Source organism: Catharus ustulatus, chromosome Z (genome assembly GCF_009819885.2).
Source record: "Catharus ustulatus isolate bCatUst1 chromosome Z, bCatUst1.pri.v2, whole genome shotgun sequence".
Classification (NCBI taxonomy): Eukaryota; Metazoa; Chordata; class Aves; order Passeriformes; family Turdidae; genus Catharus; species Catharus ustulatus.
The window spans coordinates 22889457-22907853 of record NC_046262.2 but is presented as its reverse complement, the minus strand read 5'-3'; the positions used below and the strand labels follow the sequence as shown (position 1 = coordinate 22907853).

At 43.4% G+C, this 18397-nt stretch overlaps 1 protein-coding gene across 1 annotated transcript in view; it reads left to right on the top strand.

Annotated features, from left to right (window-relative positions):
• The window catches only part of CMYA5 (cardiomyopathy associated 5), a 53096-nt gene extending 37058 nt beyond the window's left edge, over positions 1 to 16038 (top strand). Inside the window, exons 9-13 of the mRNA XM_033085085.1 lie at positions 4295 to 4439; positions 12363 to 12496; positions 13277 to 13376; positions 14257 to 14433; positions 15286 to 16038. Coding sequence (XP_032940976.1) covers positions 4295 to 4439; positions 12363 to 12496; positions 13277 to 13376; positions 14257 to 14433; positions 15286 to 15538 — 809 coding nt within the window. The 3' untranslated portion in view covers positions 15539 to 16038. The remainder of the gene's footprint in view (positions 1 to 4294; positions 4440 to 12362; positions 12497 to 13276; positions 13377 to 14256; positions 14434 to 15285) is intronic.
• Positions 16039 to 18397: the final 2359 nt, after the last annotated feature.

Sequence of the window (18397 nt, the reverse complement as noted above, 5' to 3'; positions counted from 1 at the left end):
CAGGTCCTTAGACCAATTTAATCCAGGTGTTACAGAAGAAGCAGAAGAAACTGCTTCATTTAGCCCATCTGGCAGATAGGAGGCAGTTCATGGTCATTCCCCTGTGCTAAGAGATAGTGGCATAATTTCTCCTGAGAGGAAACTTGCAGGCAGTCAAATTTGAAGATGTTTCTAGTGTTGGGCCACATGGCTGTGGCATCAGGGCAACATTTCATGTATTTATCTTCTGAGTGTGTTGCAGTGTGGAAGCTCTGGGAAGGCCACCTAGCTCTCCCTCCTGCTGCTCCCTCTCCTGCCCACAGTGCAGAAGATGGCTGCATGTTCTGCCTCTCTCCCATCCACCTGAATACATCTATGTTGCACTGATTTAAGGTATTAATTTTTCAAGGGAAGGACTGCTTTGCTAAGGTTACATGCTGTGTCTTGCTCAGTGGGACACAAATCTCAGGTGTGCCTGAAAGGCTCTGCTGTTGTTTAAGTAGTATAAATCGAGATGAGTAACTAGATGAGTATTGCTTGTGAGCTTCATTTGACTGAATAATTTTTCTGAGCATTACAGTAGTTTCACGAATACAAGCCGCACGGAGTATAAGCCGCACTTCCGGTGCCTCGACAATGTTGCTGTCTTTGTCAATAGATAAGCCGCACCCCGAATATTAGCTGCACTTTCGTTCGTAACGAGAATCCGTGCGCAGCTTTCACAAATTGGCCAATTAGTAACAGGATCGTGGCATAGCGGGGTTTACTGGCTCGGGGCGGGGCCAGGAAGGCTCGGCCCGCTCATGGTTGCCGACGGGGCCGGCCGGGTGGTGCTGCAGCTGCCGCCACACTCACTGGCCCCCCTCTCCCGTCAGCACTGCCTCGCTGCCGCGTTTGCTCGTCCTGCCAGCGGGCCAGCCACCGCCGCCGCTGCGAGGCACGCCGGCCGCCCCACTGCTGCGTTTAGTCACCCTGCCGGCGGGCCAGCCGCCGCCGCCGCTGCGAGGCACGCCGGCCGCCCTGCGCCATGTTAGCTCGCCCGGCCGGCAGGGCTGCCGCCGCTGCCAGGCTCTGCCAGCGGGGCAGCCGCCGCCAAGCTCGCCGGCCGCCCCCTCCTGTCTGCACCGCCGCCGCCTTTGCTCGCCCTGGCCGGCACTGCTGGCCCCCGCACCGCCGGGCTCCCCCACGCTGCTGGCCCCGATTCTGCTGGGCTTCCCCCGCTGCCAGGCAGCCCCACCCGCCGGGCTTCCTGCTTCTGCCATGCTCCCCTGCACTGCTAGCCCCAGTTCTCCCGGGCTCCCCCGCCCTGCTGGCCCGGGCTCTGCCGCCCCCCCTGCCCCGCCCTGCTGGCTCAGGCTCAGCCGCCCGCCCCCACACTGCAGGCCCCGCCTCTGCCAGGCTTTCCCACTTCAGCCGGGGCCGGCCGGGCTCCAGCTTGGCTTGGGGCTGCCGCGGGCTCTCACTTCCGTGTTGGCAGCTTTTAGAATATTGTTCATGTATTAGCCGCCCTCGAATATTAGCCGCACTTCTGGGTTTCCACCAAACTTTTGGTCAAATTGGTGCGGCTTGTATTCGTGAAATTACTGTAATTTCTTTAATAATTTGTATTGACAAAACTATTGCTTCTTGAATTACAAGCAAGGAGAAGCGTCCTTGTGTTTGAGGCCCTCCTGTCAGACAATTTTTTCAGTGCAGCAGGATAAAAACGATTATTCCATTCCTGCAGTCACAAATACTGGCAAGGATATCTAACAATTTTATAGCAAAAAATTCTGTACCACACTGAGTTTCTTGTTAGAATCACTTGGCAGCAGCCACAGCTTCCAGCCTATTGCTTAATCTACTAGACTTAAAATCTGTTAATAATTCTCCCTGATACTTAAATTTGTGGTTTATATTTTAACAAAGGTTATTTTCCAGAGAACTCGAAAGAGAAATTAAATTTTTTGGCCTCAGCAATGCAACTTGAACATGATGCACACTTTCTGCCAAATGCACGAATAATTATGAGTTATTGCTAGCTAATAAATCATAATTTTAGAAGGGGGCTTCACCTTTCTGAAACCATTATTTTAAAGAAATCTCTCTGCCTTTCAGTGTTAGGCTCACCATACCTTTTCCTAAAAATTGAATCCTTCTAAGAAAAGTTAATTTATATAAGTCTTTAATGGCTTCCTTCAGTCTGTTTCTTTAAGAAAAAAAAATAAACTGGGTAAAATGTGGGCTTACTAAACGTCTTCTCTCAAAGCTCAGTTGAATTCCCTCTGGAGTGCATGAGCTCCAGATGGACTTGTAGGGACCCTGCTGAGGACTGGCTGATGCAAAACTACTGCATCTCTTCAACACCGAAGGCAGAAAGGTGAGCACCAGTAAAGGAATCCAGTTCTTTAGTGGGAGTCCAGCTGCTTTGATATAAAGAAAAAAATATTTCAATTCTTCAAGTAGCCCAATAAACTCAGAAGCAAGAATGTAGAGGGGTTTTTTTTTAGAAATTCAGATAAAAAGTTTGCACAAGAAAATAATTTGCTGGTATATGCAGTTGTAGGAATAGACACTTTAATAGCTGAACAAAGGTGAGACTGTTCCAGTTGTTGGGAATGTCCACAAAATTTCTCTGTTGGCACTGCACCCATGGAGGTGTCAATGTAGCCTGGAGAGTTGTGGGGAATGCAGGTAGATGCTGCTGTACCATCCCCCCAGGACCCCCTGATTCATGCTCTTCCACCTCCCAGATTCACAGCTCATCCTTCCCTCAGCTGAGGGATATTCTGTTTCCAAACAGTATTTGCTGTGAGGGAATGATGCTGAAGGCAGGAAGTATCCCTCTATCCCCTGACCCCTTCCCTACAACTGATCTGGTGATACTCCTTGCAATCCTTGAGGACACAGCAGTGAACACCGCCTTCTCTGTTCCTCAAAACTTGAGTGATTCTCACCCTGTTGGCTCTTTGCCTCTTATACAATCAATTACACAGGTTCCAGAATATTACAATTAAATTAAATGATGTATTTCAGCTACAGTTAATTTGTTAAAAAAAAATCTAAGAAGCACAGTAACAGCTTTTTCTGGTATGCTCACTTCAGCTATTCTTTAGACAGATATTTTCAAGTTACAGTAAAAAAAGCTTAATGTCTTGTGACATACTGTTTACACATAGGTGTTCGTGTAAGCTGCTGAATGCAGGTATTAGGGAATTCAGCTATTACGTTTTAATTCTTTAGCAAGGATGCGTTTAGAAACAGATAATAATCAAATTAACTAGAAGACAATTAAGGAACTATTGCTAAGGAAGCTACAAAGAGGTACTACCTGATGATGCTCTATCCCACATAATCATTGTTCTGCTGAATATGTACCTTAGCTGTTCCTGTAGTAAAACATAAAGTAAAAGTTAACCTGAACTGCTAACCTCCGGATTTTCATTAAACCAGGAAACTGTTAAATACTTGTGGGTGTTTTTCTTTTCTAATAAACCATTGTTCTTAAAAAACCAGAATGCATCTGAAATGTTTCCTAAAGTCCTATTATCTTGTCATAAAATCATCTAATACCGACTTTTGTCTTAGGTTTTCCTATTTGGAACCCCAAAAGTACTGACATTAGGACTGTTTATGTGAGTTTCACAACAGGACATAAGGTGTTTTCTGTTGCTGTTTCCCAGAATGGGAAAAAGCAAGAGAATACAACTGAACTATTTTCAGCCTAGAGTGTTGAATCTGCAGTTTCACACAATAGCTTTTGATTACTTGCAGCTAGTGCATTATTTCATATTCTGTTTTCTGTATTGCAGTTGGGCCTGTAGCTCTTAAAGAGAATCTCTAAAAAGGAGAAATTACGGGACCGAATTTTAGCATTGCAAAAATAACCAGAACATAATTAAACAGAAAGTCAGCATCTCCCTGTCATTTTTGCAGCAGCACATGTTTCTGGTGCAGTTCATGCAGGGGCTGCTGAGGACAGGATGGAGGTGATGCAGGGAGAGCTGCAGGCAGTGCTGCCTCAGTGCTCTGCTCCTTGCGGATTGGCAGAAATGAGGAAACATTGCTTGGGGAAAGGCATAAAAATTTACCCTTCAACGGATGTGACAAATGCACAGATATTCACAATTACTTTCCCGGCATGTTTTTATCGTTTGTTTTCCCTGTAATATACCCCTCTGCCATTCAAACACAAACAAGCAAAAGAACACTGCTGGATGGGCAAAAAAATCTATCGCGTGGGTTTTTAAGGAGGGAGCTGTTCCTTCCCCTCCAAAGATGCCCCTCCAAAGGGCACCCTGCTGACAGTGGAGCTGACGTGTCCTTGTGTCCCCAGCACCCGCTGTGCCCACCATCAAGGCCGAGGACTGCACCGTGTGTTGGGACACAGCCACGGTCCGCTGGCGCGCCGCCCCCGCGTCCGCCGAGTCCTTCATCGTGGAGTACTGCCGGCAGCACTCGCCCGAGGGAGAAGGGCTCAGGTCAGTGCCGCGCACAAAGCCCCTTGGCCACCCTCGGCAGCCGCTAATGACCGTCCCCCAGACCGCGCCTCATCACGCAGGAGATTATTCTGCCTGCAGCCACGCTAGAAAAAAAAATCTGCTTCTGTGTGCTGAGCAATTTAAGGGGCAGGCACTAATCTGTGGGATTAGGCTGAGACATAAAAATGCTTCCTTTTTATCCTGCTTAACCGGACAATCCCTTTCATTTGGAATGAAATGAGTGGAGATGTAGTGCTGTCTGCAATCAGGCAGAAGTCTGGGGGCTGTGCTGGGCGGGGCAGTAATCGCGGCCCCGCAGCTGCCCTGGCCCCAGGGCAGAGCTCGGCAGCTCCACGGGAAGGCGAGTGATGGACCAGCATGGCCCAGTTTGCTCTTCGCTTTGTGGAGACCAAGACAGAACTCAAGGGTGATACGGGTGTCTCAGCATGGTGACCCGTCTGTGCTGTCTGGACGTGCGTGAGAAGCCTCACAAGGCGCAGCTGAGCTCGATGCTGTCTGGCTGTGCAGGCATGCCACAGGGCTCCAAGAGTGGCTTTGAAATTCGGGGCAGTGGCTGTTTATGCCAGACCCTCTCTGGTTTCCCCTAAGATAAGCTTGTGCTGCATAGAGGAGAGAACAAGGAGGAGAGGTGTTGGCACCCTTGAGCTATGTAACTGTGCACTGTGCTGAAATGCAGTGAAAATTGCTGCAGAATCATAGGATCTTAGAATAGCCTCGATTGGAAAAGACCATAAAGTTCATCTGGTTCCAGCTCCTCAGCTGTAGGTAGGGAATTACACGGTGGCCTATATGTCTATGGGGCTTGGGGGTCTTTGCTTGTTTGCCTTTTAAAAACTGTGACAATATTCCAGCACAATATAATTGCAAAGATCTGAGAAGTTTTGTGGAGAGGAGTGACTTGCCATACAGCACCCTGTGGAAGAGTCTCAGCCCAGGTGAGGTTGTCTTTTCCACCTCCTGGGAAGTCTGATTAAGGTTTTCACCTATGGGCTAGTTCATGTGGGCATCATGGAAATGGGGTAGAGAGTGAAGAGCTCCATGAAGAGGAGGGAAGGGTTTCATGCAGTCAAAATTATTTGAGTGGACTGAGGTGTTCATAGCTTTGTAAGAGAGAAGTACATTGTGAAATTGTGACTGCCTTCCTCCTTACAAAAGTGGGCTGGAAACTGAAATTAAAAATTTCTGTGTGGGTGGGAGACTTCTTATCATGCAGTATGAGTTTGCTGCATTACTGCAATGAGAGATCTCGCCCAGTTCTCCTGCCTCTCGGAGGGGCTTGCTCTGTTTCCTGCATATTTCATGAGGCTATCAGGTCCCTGTCAACCTGCCAAAGTCACTGTTGGTCAAAGATAATGGAGCTGCTCCGGAAACATATGCTGGTTGTTTGCCCTCAAGTTTCTGTGCTGTTATCTGAAATTGACTGTTTTCCTCTAAACTGAATCAGAAACTGTGCTGATTTCTGTAATCCATGAGCAAGGTGTTGGCAACACCAAGCGCTCCCTTGTGTGGTGATAAATGTGGCAAAAAAAGCTTCCAGAACAGACTCTTTTGCTTTCTCAAGTGACCTTGTGTAAAATCTAACATGTTTATAATTATACTGAGTCACATTTGACTTTTTGACCTCCCTGTCAGCAGAAGCTGGCCTTTAACTGTGACAAGTGTGAAAACTTTCCACAGGACAAAACAATGAATTTTCTCAGAATTGCTATAATTTAAAATTCTCTATTTGTAGAAGGGCTTTGGCCTCTTTTTCTGTGTCAAAGACAATGTTTTGCCACTTACTTTCCCTAAGAACAATTTCCCTCTTTCTTTTTCGCAAATTATCCCCCTTAGAATAACCTGGAAATATTCTGTGATGTCAAAAGTTGTTATCGTGATGGAGAAGTTTTTTTAAAGATTTCTGTTTGAGATTTTACATAAGGTTGAGGGGAAAAAAGCCCAGTGGTAGATGGAGAACATACCTGTATCACTTGTATCCAAGGCCCTCGAAGATGCAATTTAGAATTAGAAAACTTGAGTTGAAGTCAATCAACTTGACTAGAATCCAAGTATCTATATAAGGCAGTAAAACTCTGACTCTATACACACCCAGAATTTTGGTCTCACATTTTGTAGATTCTTCTGGTTTTGTTTTCCTTGAAAGCTTGGAATTTGTCATTTGCAGGTTTCCTGAGCAGCATGCATCTTGGGGATCAGCCAAATGTGGAGCCCTCACATAGACAACGTGTGCCTTTTTTGCTTGCAGCAGCCCTGGAGCTAAGCAATTTTCCAGTCCCTGGGTGGGAGTTCAGACACATTTCTCAGCAGTCCTAGAAGGTTCATTCAGTTGCTGCTGTGGGCATAGTGTGAAAGCAGAGGTCAGGTAAGAACAGTCAAGAAAAGTTCTGGAGAAGGCAGCATGATCCCATCCATAAAGGCACAGATGTCTTTCTGGAAGCTCACCCAAGGTAAAGGACACTGCCAAGGGAGTAAACAGGGAGAAAGGCCCTCATTCAACTGCTAGAGACATGTGGTCTAAGTCAGCCCCATGCAAACTTCAGCATGCCACAGAATCATGGTATGGTTGAGGTTGGAAGGGACGTTTGGAGATCATCTAGAGCAACACCCCTGTTCAAGCATCGCCCCCTAGAGTTGGTTGCCCAGGATGTTTTTGAATAACTCCAAGAACATCCTTGGAGCAATTCCAGTTCCCCAGGGAGAGAATATGAAGCACGTTTGGAAATGAAATCTCATTAAAGTTTCCTTTTAAATATTGTCAAAAAACAAAACAAACCAACCAAACAAAAAACCACTAAATCCCAACCAAGCAAAACATACAAAAAGCCAACCAACCAACCAACCAACCAATCAAAAACCGTCCACCCACATCTACATTTTCCCTTCTCCTTTCTCTCTTCTTGCCATCTTGCCACCTGAGGGACATGATTTCATATAAAATCATCTTAAATCTTCAGCAAAAATGAGTCCCTGGTCTGCTGCAGTAGTTTTAAAGCTCCTTCCCAGGTTGAATCTTTTTCCAGAATCTTTATGAGTGATGCTTTGAAATGTTTCTTTCAGTTTCAAGAGCTCTGCTATTTTCTCACTCTTCAGCCGCTTTGTGTTGAGAAGTCAATGGAGTTGTGGGTGGAAGATGGAAAGCTGTGAGAAACGTAGTCCAGGGATTAGGTATGTAGGCTGTTCAGATGGAAAACCTGTGTCACATCATGAGAAATCCATAAGACTCAGGAAGGCAGAAATAGGTGCAGTATGTGGTGAGCTTGTGAAAATGAAAGTTACTGAATGTCATCCTCTCTGACAGTGCAGGACCAGCACTTCTACGGAGTGAAATTTTCAGTTTCCTTATGGAGCAAGTCTAATGCTGTAACAAGAAGAGCAAGCCTCTCTTCTCTTTCATTGCCCACATGATAGTCCTGGTAGCTCAGGAAACAAGGTATTAGAAATACATAACTTTCCTTCCCTCTAACTCTACCGACTGCAGATAGCAGCAAGCAGGGGGTATTTTGGTGACCTAATCTGGAGAGGGAGAGGGAGAGGGAGAGGGAGAGGGAGAGGGAGAGGGAGAGGCGAGGCGAGGCGAGGCGAGGCGAGGCGAGGCGAGGCGAGGCGAGGCGAGGCGAGGCGAGGCGAGGCGAGGAGAGGAGAGGAGAGGAGAGGAGAGGAGAGGAGAGGAGAGGAGAGGAGAGGAGAGGAGAGGAGAGGAGAGGAGAGGAGAGGAGAGGAGAGGAGAGGAGAGGAGAGGAGAGGAGAGGAGAGGAGAGGAGAGGAGAGGAGAGGAGAGGAGAGGAGAGGAGAGGAGAGGAGAGGAGAGGAGAGGAGAGGAGAGGAGAGGAGAGGAGAGGAGAGGAGAGGAGAGGAGAGGAGAGGAGAGGAGAGGAGAGGAGAGGAGAGGAGAGGAGAGGAGAGGAGAGGAGAGGAGGCATGTGGCACAGCTGGGAGCAAACTCAGTGCTATTCGCTCTTTATTTTTAGCTTCAAGAGCTTTTTTCCACTCATGGGGCACCCTTTCAGTATGCTTCCACATGTATCTTGAGAAGCTTGCATACTTTCACCCTAACTCAATATCAGTGATAGCAGCACAGCTCTGGAGGTACTGTTTCAGTGGGATCTTGGGGGTGGAAATGACAATTATAGCACAGAGGGTGTTGTGAATCACTGCAAGGCATATCATTTGCTTGGTTCAGGCGATATTAAAAAATATCCCCTAGATGTTGTTTCCTTTAAATAAATGAGGATGCTGATGAGATAAATGGGCATGAAAAGACAGCATCAGATTTCCCTAAAGCCAGAGAAATCACAAATTTAGCAGAAAACTGCTACTATAATATTCCTTGGCAAGTTAAAGGTGAAGGAACATGCAAGTCCTTTTTGTTCTGCTTTAAAGAGCATGTACCTGATATTTGGAGAGTGGATTTTCACTCTTACAGATTCCTCTTACAATGACAGGGATTGAGAGGAGATACTTAAAATACTTACTTCGAATGCTTCCTGACTTTCTATGCACTAATTTTTATATCAACAATACTAAGAAATTGAGAGGACAGTGCAAATAAGGTACCATTTGATCTAAAGACCAGGATGCTTCACATTTTGATAACAACATTATTACATTTCAAATAATCTCTAAAGGGGGCAGGTGTATATAAAGTAGAAACTATCTGACATTAGAAAAGTTGTAGGTGGATTTCTTTTTCTTTCAAAATTGCAGTTCACTACTTAAGGTGAGCTTGAGGAAGATCCATCTGCAGTGCTTGTTACAAGAAATCAGAAATGAAACAGCCTTCCACCAACACAGTCAGGATGCATTTTCCCTCGCCTTCTCCTACACATAACCTGTGTGCTGTAAGCTAAGAGCTGATCATATCTTCTCCTCATCCTTGCTTTTGAAGAGTAAATCTAAAGCATGATAAACTACTGTGCTTGATGGAGACCCCTCAGTATTCACTCTCCCCCTTCACCCTACCCTCTAGACTGGAGAGGCAGCAGATAGCAAGACCTATTTCTTCTTTGCATGCAGCTTCTTTTGCCCTTGGATCTGGCTCAGAATGTATCTAATGGAATTCCTTCTTGTCAGCATATTCTGTTTCATTAGTTGGCAGCAGCAAAACTGTTTTTAAGCCTTAATCATAGCTAAAATTGATGGGCTCTTATTCTTAGGCAGCTTAAAGGCTGGCTGAAATAGATTACCAAGCAGAGAATGCTATTCAAAAATCTGATCACTGTTTTACAGCCCAGATCTGCTTGAAGTCAAGATTTTTCTGTCTCACTATTACGACTGAAAAGAAGCGTGCTATTGCCCTCTGACTTAAAAATGCATCCAAATTCTGATTTGGAGAATTTCATATTTGTAAGGGACCTAAGTCTGAGCTCTGATTTCTGATCGTGTTCTGTAAATGGCTGGACCCAACACGTTCTCTAAATACTTGTGAGATATCTCTGGGATCCATGCTCCATAGTATGAATACTGCATGTCTATTCATTATAACACAATGTAACTGTCTAATTGGATTTAGAAATTATTTTGTGTTTTATTATTTAATCATCTGATAAATAGTACATAGTGAAAAAGAAGATCTAAATTCTTTGGAAGGTTACTGACTTACATGACATTTTTCAGAAGACAGAAGAAGGAGCCGTGTACAAGGCATCACTGTACTTAAGGCATGCTGATCTACAGAGTGCCACAGACAGCTTTCAAGGAACAGCTTAGCATATCCTCTTTTCATCTTACTTATAACTCTTTGCCCAAAAACTTATAACTCTTTGCTCAAAACTCCTCTCTGGTGGTCTGTGCTTCAGATTCACATGAAAGATGTCAGTGTGCTGCTTTTAAGGAACATATTGGTAAGTCTTGCCTAGGAAGCATTTGCAAATTTCTTGAAAGCTTAGGTGCCTACTTCTTTTCCCCTACCTCTGCTTCTATCTTATTTTGCCTTTCTATCACTTCTTTCGTATTTATCTCCTTTTTTGTTCCCATCTTACCACTTTCTTCAATCCATCATTTTTTTCTCGTGTCCCCTGTACTCAAGTCTAAGGAGCTTGTGTTCTCATCAGTCAATTTATCAGATTACACTTTCAGCTTGCTGTGCTGTCAGTGCCTTGCTGAAGTGATCTTGTGGTCAGGGCCCTGGTGGGTAACGAGGGTGAAACAAACCATTCAATTTCTGTAATTTGTCTTTAATGCATGAGTTCCAGCATTAATGTAACACATTCCCTGAAAGTAGCATGGCCTTGTGTTGATCATGCTGGAGCCCCAGACTCTCTGAAATTCTTTTAAATTGAAGGAACGGATCACAGAAATACCCAGTGCATTTTCTCAATGCTCTCGATTGCTCTTAATAACTGTTAGTGCAAAATACCTGTCACAGACTAATAAGGATGACGCACCAGTCTTTTCTGAAGATGCCATCCTCCTAGAAAGAGATCTCTGTGGTGTAAGCAGGAATCTGGTGTATTAAGAGCTGTGAGATTTTATCTCGATGTGGTAAGTGCAGCAGAAGCAGGCATGAGAAAAATCCCGATGGATGAGCACTGATTATTCTTCAGTTTGTACTGCTCTCTGGTGGGACATATGTGTAAGAACAGTCACCCCTAATGAATAGAAACTATCTGATCTGACTGCTGACTTGCCTTACTTCCTCTGGGGTCACAGCAATTTGTGCTGGAAAAATTCATTTAGTCTGGCTTCTCACAGAGGCATTGCTTGTCATCGTGGAGAGAGATCATGGTGGGCTCCACTCTCAAACCTGCGGTGAAATGGAAAAGTGTCTTGCTGACTCTCCAAAGGCAGGTCTCCCATTCTGGAATTTAAGTACTTGCCTTGTAGATTCCTAAAAGCATTTCTGGGAGGAAATTATACAGATTTATCTACTTTTTACAGATAAACAGTCTTTACCTGCAGGCATACCATGCAAAGTGTAGTATTGTCTGGCTTTGCTGTTATCATAACAGGCAAAAAATGAGGAAAATCAAGATCCAGTGCAAGAGAATTTGTTAAGCATATCTTTCATACTGCTGTCAATGTAGAAAATAAAATGGCATCTTTCTATCCACCCAAATGCATTCACTGGTACTTAAAAGCACCTGTGAAACAATTTGAGTGGGTGCTGACTCCTGCTTTCTAGCAGTGTGTCAAGACACAAGGGGTAGAGGATGAGAGGGCTGGAGTTTTTGAGGCACTGCACTGGGGAATATAGCCAAAGCAGGAAACTGTGTGAAGGCAGGTCCTCTGCTCTGCCTCCTGCAAAACTGCCCAGTTAGAGTGCATGATACCGCAACAAAGACAGAGCCCAGGCTTAGCTGTTGAAGGATTTGTGAGTGAGGAGTCCCTAACAAAAAGTTATTCACCATTCTATGAAGATTCTATGATAAAAGCATGATTCTGTGCTGTCGCAGATAACAGTATCAATTCTTTAGGACTAGTAGCATGTGCCAGATAATAAAGCACAAGCGTATTCTGTGTCATGTAACTAATTATTAAAAGGTGGGTTTTTCCTTCAGAAACTTGCTCATTTTGTATTAAAAAAAAAAAAGCAGACTTTTCCCAGGAGGCAGATGAGGATTTGACTCTGTGCTGCTCAAATTTTATGTGATGAAGTATGCCACAAAATGAACATAAAGTGACCATTTACACCAAACAACTGCACTGGGTGATAAGGTGGTACAGGAGCAAAGGCCTCATACTTCATCAGACAAAGTGAAGACAAGCCCTCAAGTGAAATGCTGAAGCTCCTAAATAACCAGTTGTTTGTGAAAACAATGTTTGCCTTTCTCACTTGGAGTTTCTGTATGGTGGGTTTTTTTTTAGTAGTAAACACTACGGATAGGGAACTTGGCTGTTGGCATAATATAGTCTTCCCTAGTTTGGATACCTGCATACATTTTAATGTATCTTCAACATTTGCAGATCTTTCGCTGGTATAAGGAAACCTGAATTGAAAGTATCCCTGGAGCCTAATGTGAACTATTTCTTCTACTTGAGGGCTGTCAACCCTTTTGGGATAAGTGAACAAAGTGAAGCAGCACTCATCTCAACTAAAGGTAAATCATCATCATTTTCTGATGTCAAAACAATGGGATGGAAGGGCAAAGTAGCCAAACATTTTTCTTTGGAAATTATATCTGAAGTTCCCAATATGGTTGTGACCAGGTTATTGAAGCTTTTATCTTGTTAACTCAAATTTATATCGGGGTTTTTTCTGCTTAAAATTAGCATAATCAGGACTACTTCACTTGAATTTTGTATACTTATGTTCTGTGTAAAACTGGTGTGATTTCAGAAGCAAAAATGTTGAATTCTGTCAGAGATGAAGTGATTAAGTATTCTTCAGGGATTTCAGTTTATTTGAATCTGACAGAGCATGATCAGATAAAAGTTGTCATGACCTTAAAGAGGACCTCTCACAATTAAAACCTAATGGAGTTTGAGTGATGAGGAAGCATACAAAGCAGTTTTAAAATGTAATAGATGATTCAAACTCTAACATTTCCAGATAAATAGTGTTATGTATGGTTCTTCCAAATCAGCCTCAAAATTCAAATTCACTATTTTGTAAAAAGCAATTCATTGAAAATTGTTCAAACTTCTTACATACTCTTGAAGACCTCTTTATCACCTATCTGGATTTCTGAATATTAGACTGCTGTCTCAGCTTGGAAGACTCCTTGCATTTGCCATTTTTCTATCACTCCTACCTCCCAGCAGACACAGCCCTGTCCAGATAAGATGGCTGTAGTTGTTGCTTAACATTTTATGGTTCATCTCGTGTTAATGTATCCAGCCTCTCAGACCTGGTGTTTCTTTGTCATAAATTGTACCAGGAACTCGATTTCGCCTGCTGAGTGACACAGCGCATCCTGCATTGCAAATCTCTTCTAATGCAACAGTGATCCACCTTCCTGAAAAAACCAAACTCACTGGGTGAGTAGCAGTATGATGAGCAAAACCATCCTATGGGGTTCAGGATGGATCCCTCAATTTAATTTTGATCATGCAGCCTCTGTACTTCATGCAATTGAACCCCTCTGTAACATCTCAGTAAGGTCAGTGGTAGGATTGATATAGTTACTGGGAAGAGTTCAGTGTTACGCTAAGGAATGGCCAGGAAATCAAAGGCAGAGCTACCTACTTGGGCTGCTTGATTTGTTTCAGCCCATGGTCACTGCTTAATCCATCAGAGTTTCAAAGCAATTTTTTGCTGCCCTGAGAAGGTCAGCTTTGTGCTTTAGTTTTTAATACATTGTGGATAGAAGTAATCCATCTTCCATATTTTGCTTCTCTCCTGAGGGCATTATTGGTAAAGTTTTCCAAAGTATTTGTGGCTTTGGAGAGCTAGGAAGTGCTCCTGCAATACGTTAACGTGATTGTACCAGGCTAACTCTATGCATTGAGAACTTTGCAGGGAGGTTGACATATTGATATCAGTCCTAGGACAAGCACAGGTCTCCACTTGTATAACTTGTGCTGTACTGGTAGGACTTTTTAAAAGGTGATGAGGATTCACTGGTTTAAGCATTTTTTGTTGCTGTTACCACTGAATGTACACAAGATGTTTGTGACTATATTTACATAAAACTGCCAGATTTTCTAGCTTGAACAGGCCTTCTAAATTTGAGATCTTTTCGATAAGTCCATCTCAATGCAAAGATGAAAAGACTCTCAGTTAAATCTTTGATAAAATCCTGCAGTTAGAACAACAGAGTAATTTTATGTAATGCTTCATGATTTGACTAAAGAAATAGCACAATGCAGTTTGTCTACCACCACATTTTCTTTACTGTCTTGCATCTTGCACAAACAGATTTCCTTCAGTCCTGGGTGAACTGCTGCCTGCTCAAGGATGTCATTACTGGGAAATTGTTGTCTCTGCCTGCAGAAGCTACAGGATTGGGATTTGCTATGAGGCAATAACGCAGAGCAATGTCCTGGGGTTGAGTGATACCTCATGGTGCATGAGGTGCTGTCCTACACAAACCAGGTAAGGAGGATTCAGTCTGCTCACTTGGGAAGTTACTTGTCCTTCATGAAAACAAAGCTGGCCAGCCACAAGAATGATGAAAGCAGAGAGGATTCTTCTACTTCCTTTATGTAAATTTGAATAATAAGAAAAGGCCATCTACATAAGATCTTTAGACATCTTCTTAGTTTAACAGGTCTTATAAAGCACATTAAAAAGTAAAATCAAACTCAAACAGAAAATTTTAGCACCCTTCATCCAGACAGTGAACAAAACTGAAAGAACTAGTTTGTTGCTGCTCCTATCCTGATTTGCTTAACTAAATCCCAGCAAGGGTATTTATTTCCATAAATGCAGCCTTTTTAGAACCTACTTCCATTTGCAGGAGATGTCAAGACTTGATAGGAGGTGTTTTCTCCTTTCTTGTCCTTCACAGTGATAGACATTCACCTGCCACTGTGGCAGGACTGCAGGATGCTGGGGTAGTCTGTGGTTGCAGGCCAGTACCAGGCTGCTTGGAGGTTTGTAAGGCACCACCCTGCTGCTTTGTAAAGGTGCTTTTGATCTAAACAAGTACACTTTTTTCAGTGTGAAATCATATAGATGTATGAACATTACTAGTTAAATGAAACATCCAAGAGGCATTTTTTTCTATGAGTCCAAAGATGTCAATTGAAAAGACTTGTCAGGATGCCAAGCAAGGCTTGAAGTGATGCCACATTTGCTTTGCCTACGTACCGAGCAAAATGCTGCAACCACGTGATAGGCTGCTGTATGCAGCCACCTGTTAATAGATAGGAATTAAGCTGCAGGTTATTTCTGGTAAATTGCTGTGGGGAGGCTCATTGTATTCTGGTTTCTATTTTCCCACAGCTTTCTTTACAGATTTCTTCACACTGGTGTGATGAGTGATGTCCATGTGACGGAGCACCTGGCCAGGATTGGCATCCTGTTGGATTACAGTAGTGGCAGGCTATTGTTCTTCAATGCAGAGAGAGGACTGGTGCTGTTTGCCATCAGGCACAAATTCACTGATGCTGCTTACCCAGCCTTTGCCCTGGAGAAGGCAGGAGTGCTTACCCTGTGCACGGGAATGGAGCTGCCAGAGTTCGTGAAGCAGAGCTAATCTCCTGCCTCACAGTTTCCAGAAAAGTGGCAAATACAGCGTCAGGGGATAAGGAGAGGAAGAGGTATGCCAGAAAGGGATAGCTAGTCTTCACTGATGAGTGCTATGTGCACAACTCTCCTTCACATCATCAGTAATTGTAGTTACTGCTCAGATGCATAATCACCCTGAGCCCAGAAGAAAATCAACTCCTTCAGATGGAGAATGCACCTAGTAATACACAGAGCAGTACTTCCAAGGGGATAAAGAAGTTTTGTTAGATATGATAGTGCTAGCTGTCTTTTTAAAGTTAATTATGAACCCACGTATGAAATAAATGCATTTCTCACTGCAATACATGAAAGTAGCTGTTTTATCATTTGCCAGGACAGTCAGAACCTGAATGCAAGATTATGTGCTTGGAAAATGTATAAAAATTTCAACAACTGAAACATGCTGCAAATTGATATATCCTGTGCCATTGTTTGCAGTGGACAATAAGAAAAGTTGTTCACACAGAGGTCCTCATGTTTGCAAAATAAGGGAGTCCAGGCTTGTTCTTCGTATCAGCCATGTAGAGTCTGGGTATGCTACACCTACCTACCCTGCTCACAGCACGCTAACTGACTCTGTCAGTAAATACCTGTGCTTGTGGGTAGCTACTCACGAAACACAGGTATAAGAAAACTTGATAGTAGTGGTAAAACTCTTCCCCTGTGCTTTTCATCTTCAGTGTGTTGAATCAGTGGTTTTGATCGTGAAAGGAAGATTGCTATGCAGGACCTTGTGGATCACCACTTTTCTGTCTTGTGGATCACCACTTTTCTGTCACTGCTTTTTATCTTTGCTTTTACAAATTTGATGATCCTAATTTCAGGTTTGCCCTGCTTTTTACTGTTATCCACACTAGTACCAGCAACATGACAGTAAGGTGCAGTGTTTCAGGGCCAAAGAAACAGGTGGGCTAAAATTGGTTTATGTCAGCACAGGATTAGGATGCTGATTTTTCTCCTTTGTTTTTTCAAACCATTTTCCAAGTACTTCACACATTAGTGGTATGGCCTTGTCTTGAGCTGAAGGCACAAATGCCAGTGGTGCTGAGCTGCAGTGAATGCTGGAAGAAATTAATCTTAAAGCAGGTAGGCAATGTTTTCATGCTGTGCCTGCTCTAGAGATCTCTGCCTCAGGGAACTCTGTTGCCAGACTCATTTTTGAGCTCAGCTGAAAAGCTGTACTCTCTGAATTAAGACAGGTTTCAGGAGTGTAATAGAGTTCGCAGCTGAAAAGTGGAGTTAAATGAATTACAAGGAAGATTCTCCTTTTTATGCTCAGAGGAGGTGCCTGCTGCTGTTGGTTTATTTATGATTTAACACCACCAAGGCTTGTGTTTTCTGCTCCAGCCTTCTATATACTTATTGTCCCAGGAGAGCCACAATCCAGACTAACATAGCAAGCTCAGGCAAACCTGAGCTTGCTTAAGGCAACACAAAGAGGATCCTGTGACCACTTATTTTAAACTGGAGCTCTTCCTGGCATTTCAATAAAATGGTGCCAGTTCTGACTCCCTGTCAGAGAGAGAGTGAAATAAAATAGCGGGATTGTGTCCTGTTGGCTCTAGTGAGAGTTTTGTAGAGGTGTGGAGGATGGTGAGAAAAGGTCCAGGATTAATTGGGAAAGCAAGACAGAAAGGGTATTGGGGGTAGCATTACTCTGAAGGCTGAAGAGGAGGAGGCGACAGAAGGTAGGTTGGAAACTCACACAAAGCAAATGGTGATAAACTAAGATGCAGGTCAGTGGTGTCAGCAGGGTGTGTTCTTCAGACTCCTGCAGCCAGTAGCTCACCAAAGGTTTGACTACCTCCAGAGCTTGATGTGGTTCTTAGAAATAAGCCTGAAATATCCCAGTACTGAGCTGATCTTACCTATGCCCTCCTCACCCTGATCACTGCCATTCCAAAAGGGGATTGCTTCATGAACACCACTATGATATGTTGGCAAGGGGCGAGACAGTGATAAAAGGAGAACAAAATGGCAGGAAATTATCTGTATTTTTTTTCAGTGAAGACAAAAAGCAATTGCCTTTTCAAAGGCAACTATGCATTAGTAGTAATCAGTGATTTTTAAATGAAAAAAGAAAACTTTATCTATTGCCAGACATTATCACTCAGGTACTACTGTAACACCTGAGCCTGGCAAAATGTTTTTATTGGAGGCACCTCATTCTTAGAAATATTTGGGTAATTTTAAAAAATGACCTGACTGTTTTTGTGATGTATTTCATATAAGGTCCACCTTTTAGGTTGAAAAAAAGTATTTAAAAAGTATTTACTGTTTATGTGAAAGCTGGGCAAGTCATTTTAAAAAGGAAGTGTCACTCAAAGAACTTAAACAGTGTTCATTTGAATGTCTAAATCTGGTCTGCTTTAAACTATGCCAGATGAAGAAGTCCTGTTCAGAAAAATGGAACAAAGTGCACACTAAACTGGAAACTATATGCAAGTAAAGATTCAGTATAAGGAAAAAAAACTATACTGGTGAAGTAAGCAGGCCCTGAAAGCCACAGTTAAGCTCCTAGGATTTACAGTATACAGTGACGACTTTACTTCCCTGCCCTTGGAAAGCTTAGAGGTAAGTACATCTGCTGTGATATTTTACCTGTCTGATGGGCATTAAGTTCAGGAACTTACTTTCCAGAAGGTGACTGTCCTTAAACACTTCAATATACAGTGCACAATATAAGTTGGCATTCAGATGAACTGAGACTTTGAGGTTTATTGCTCTTCATTTTTCCTGACCATAGTAGCTTGTATACTAGAAGAAAAAGACAAAAAACTCCCAGTCACCCTGTTTTTGTTGTCCTTAATGAAATTAGCATTTACAA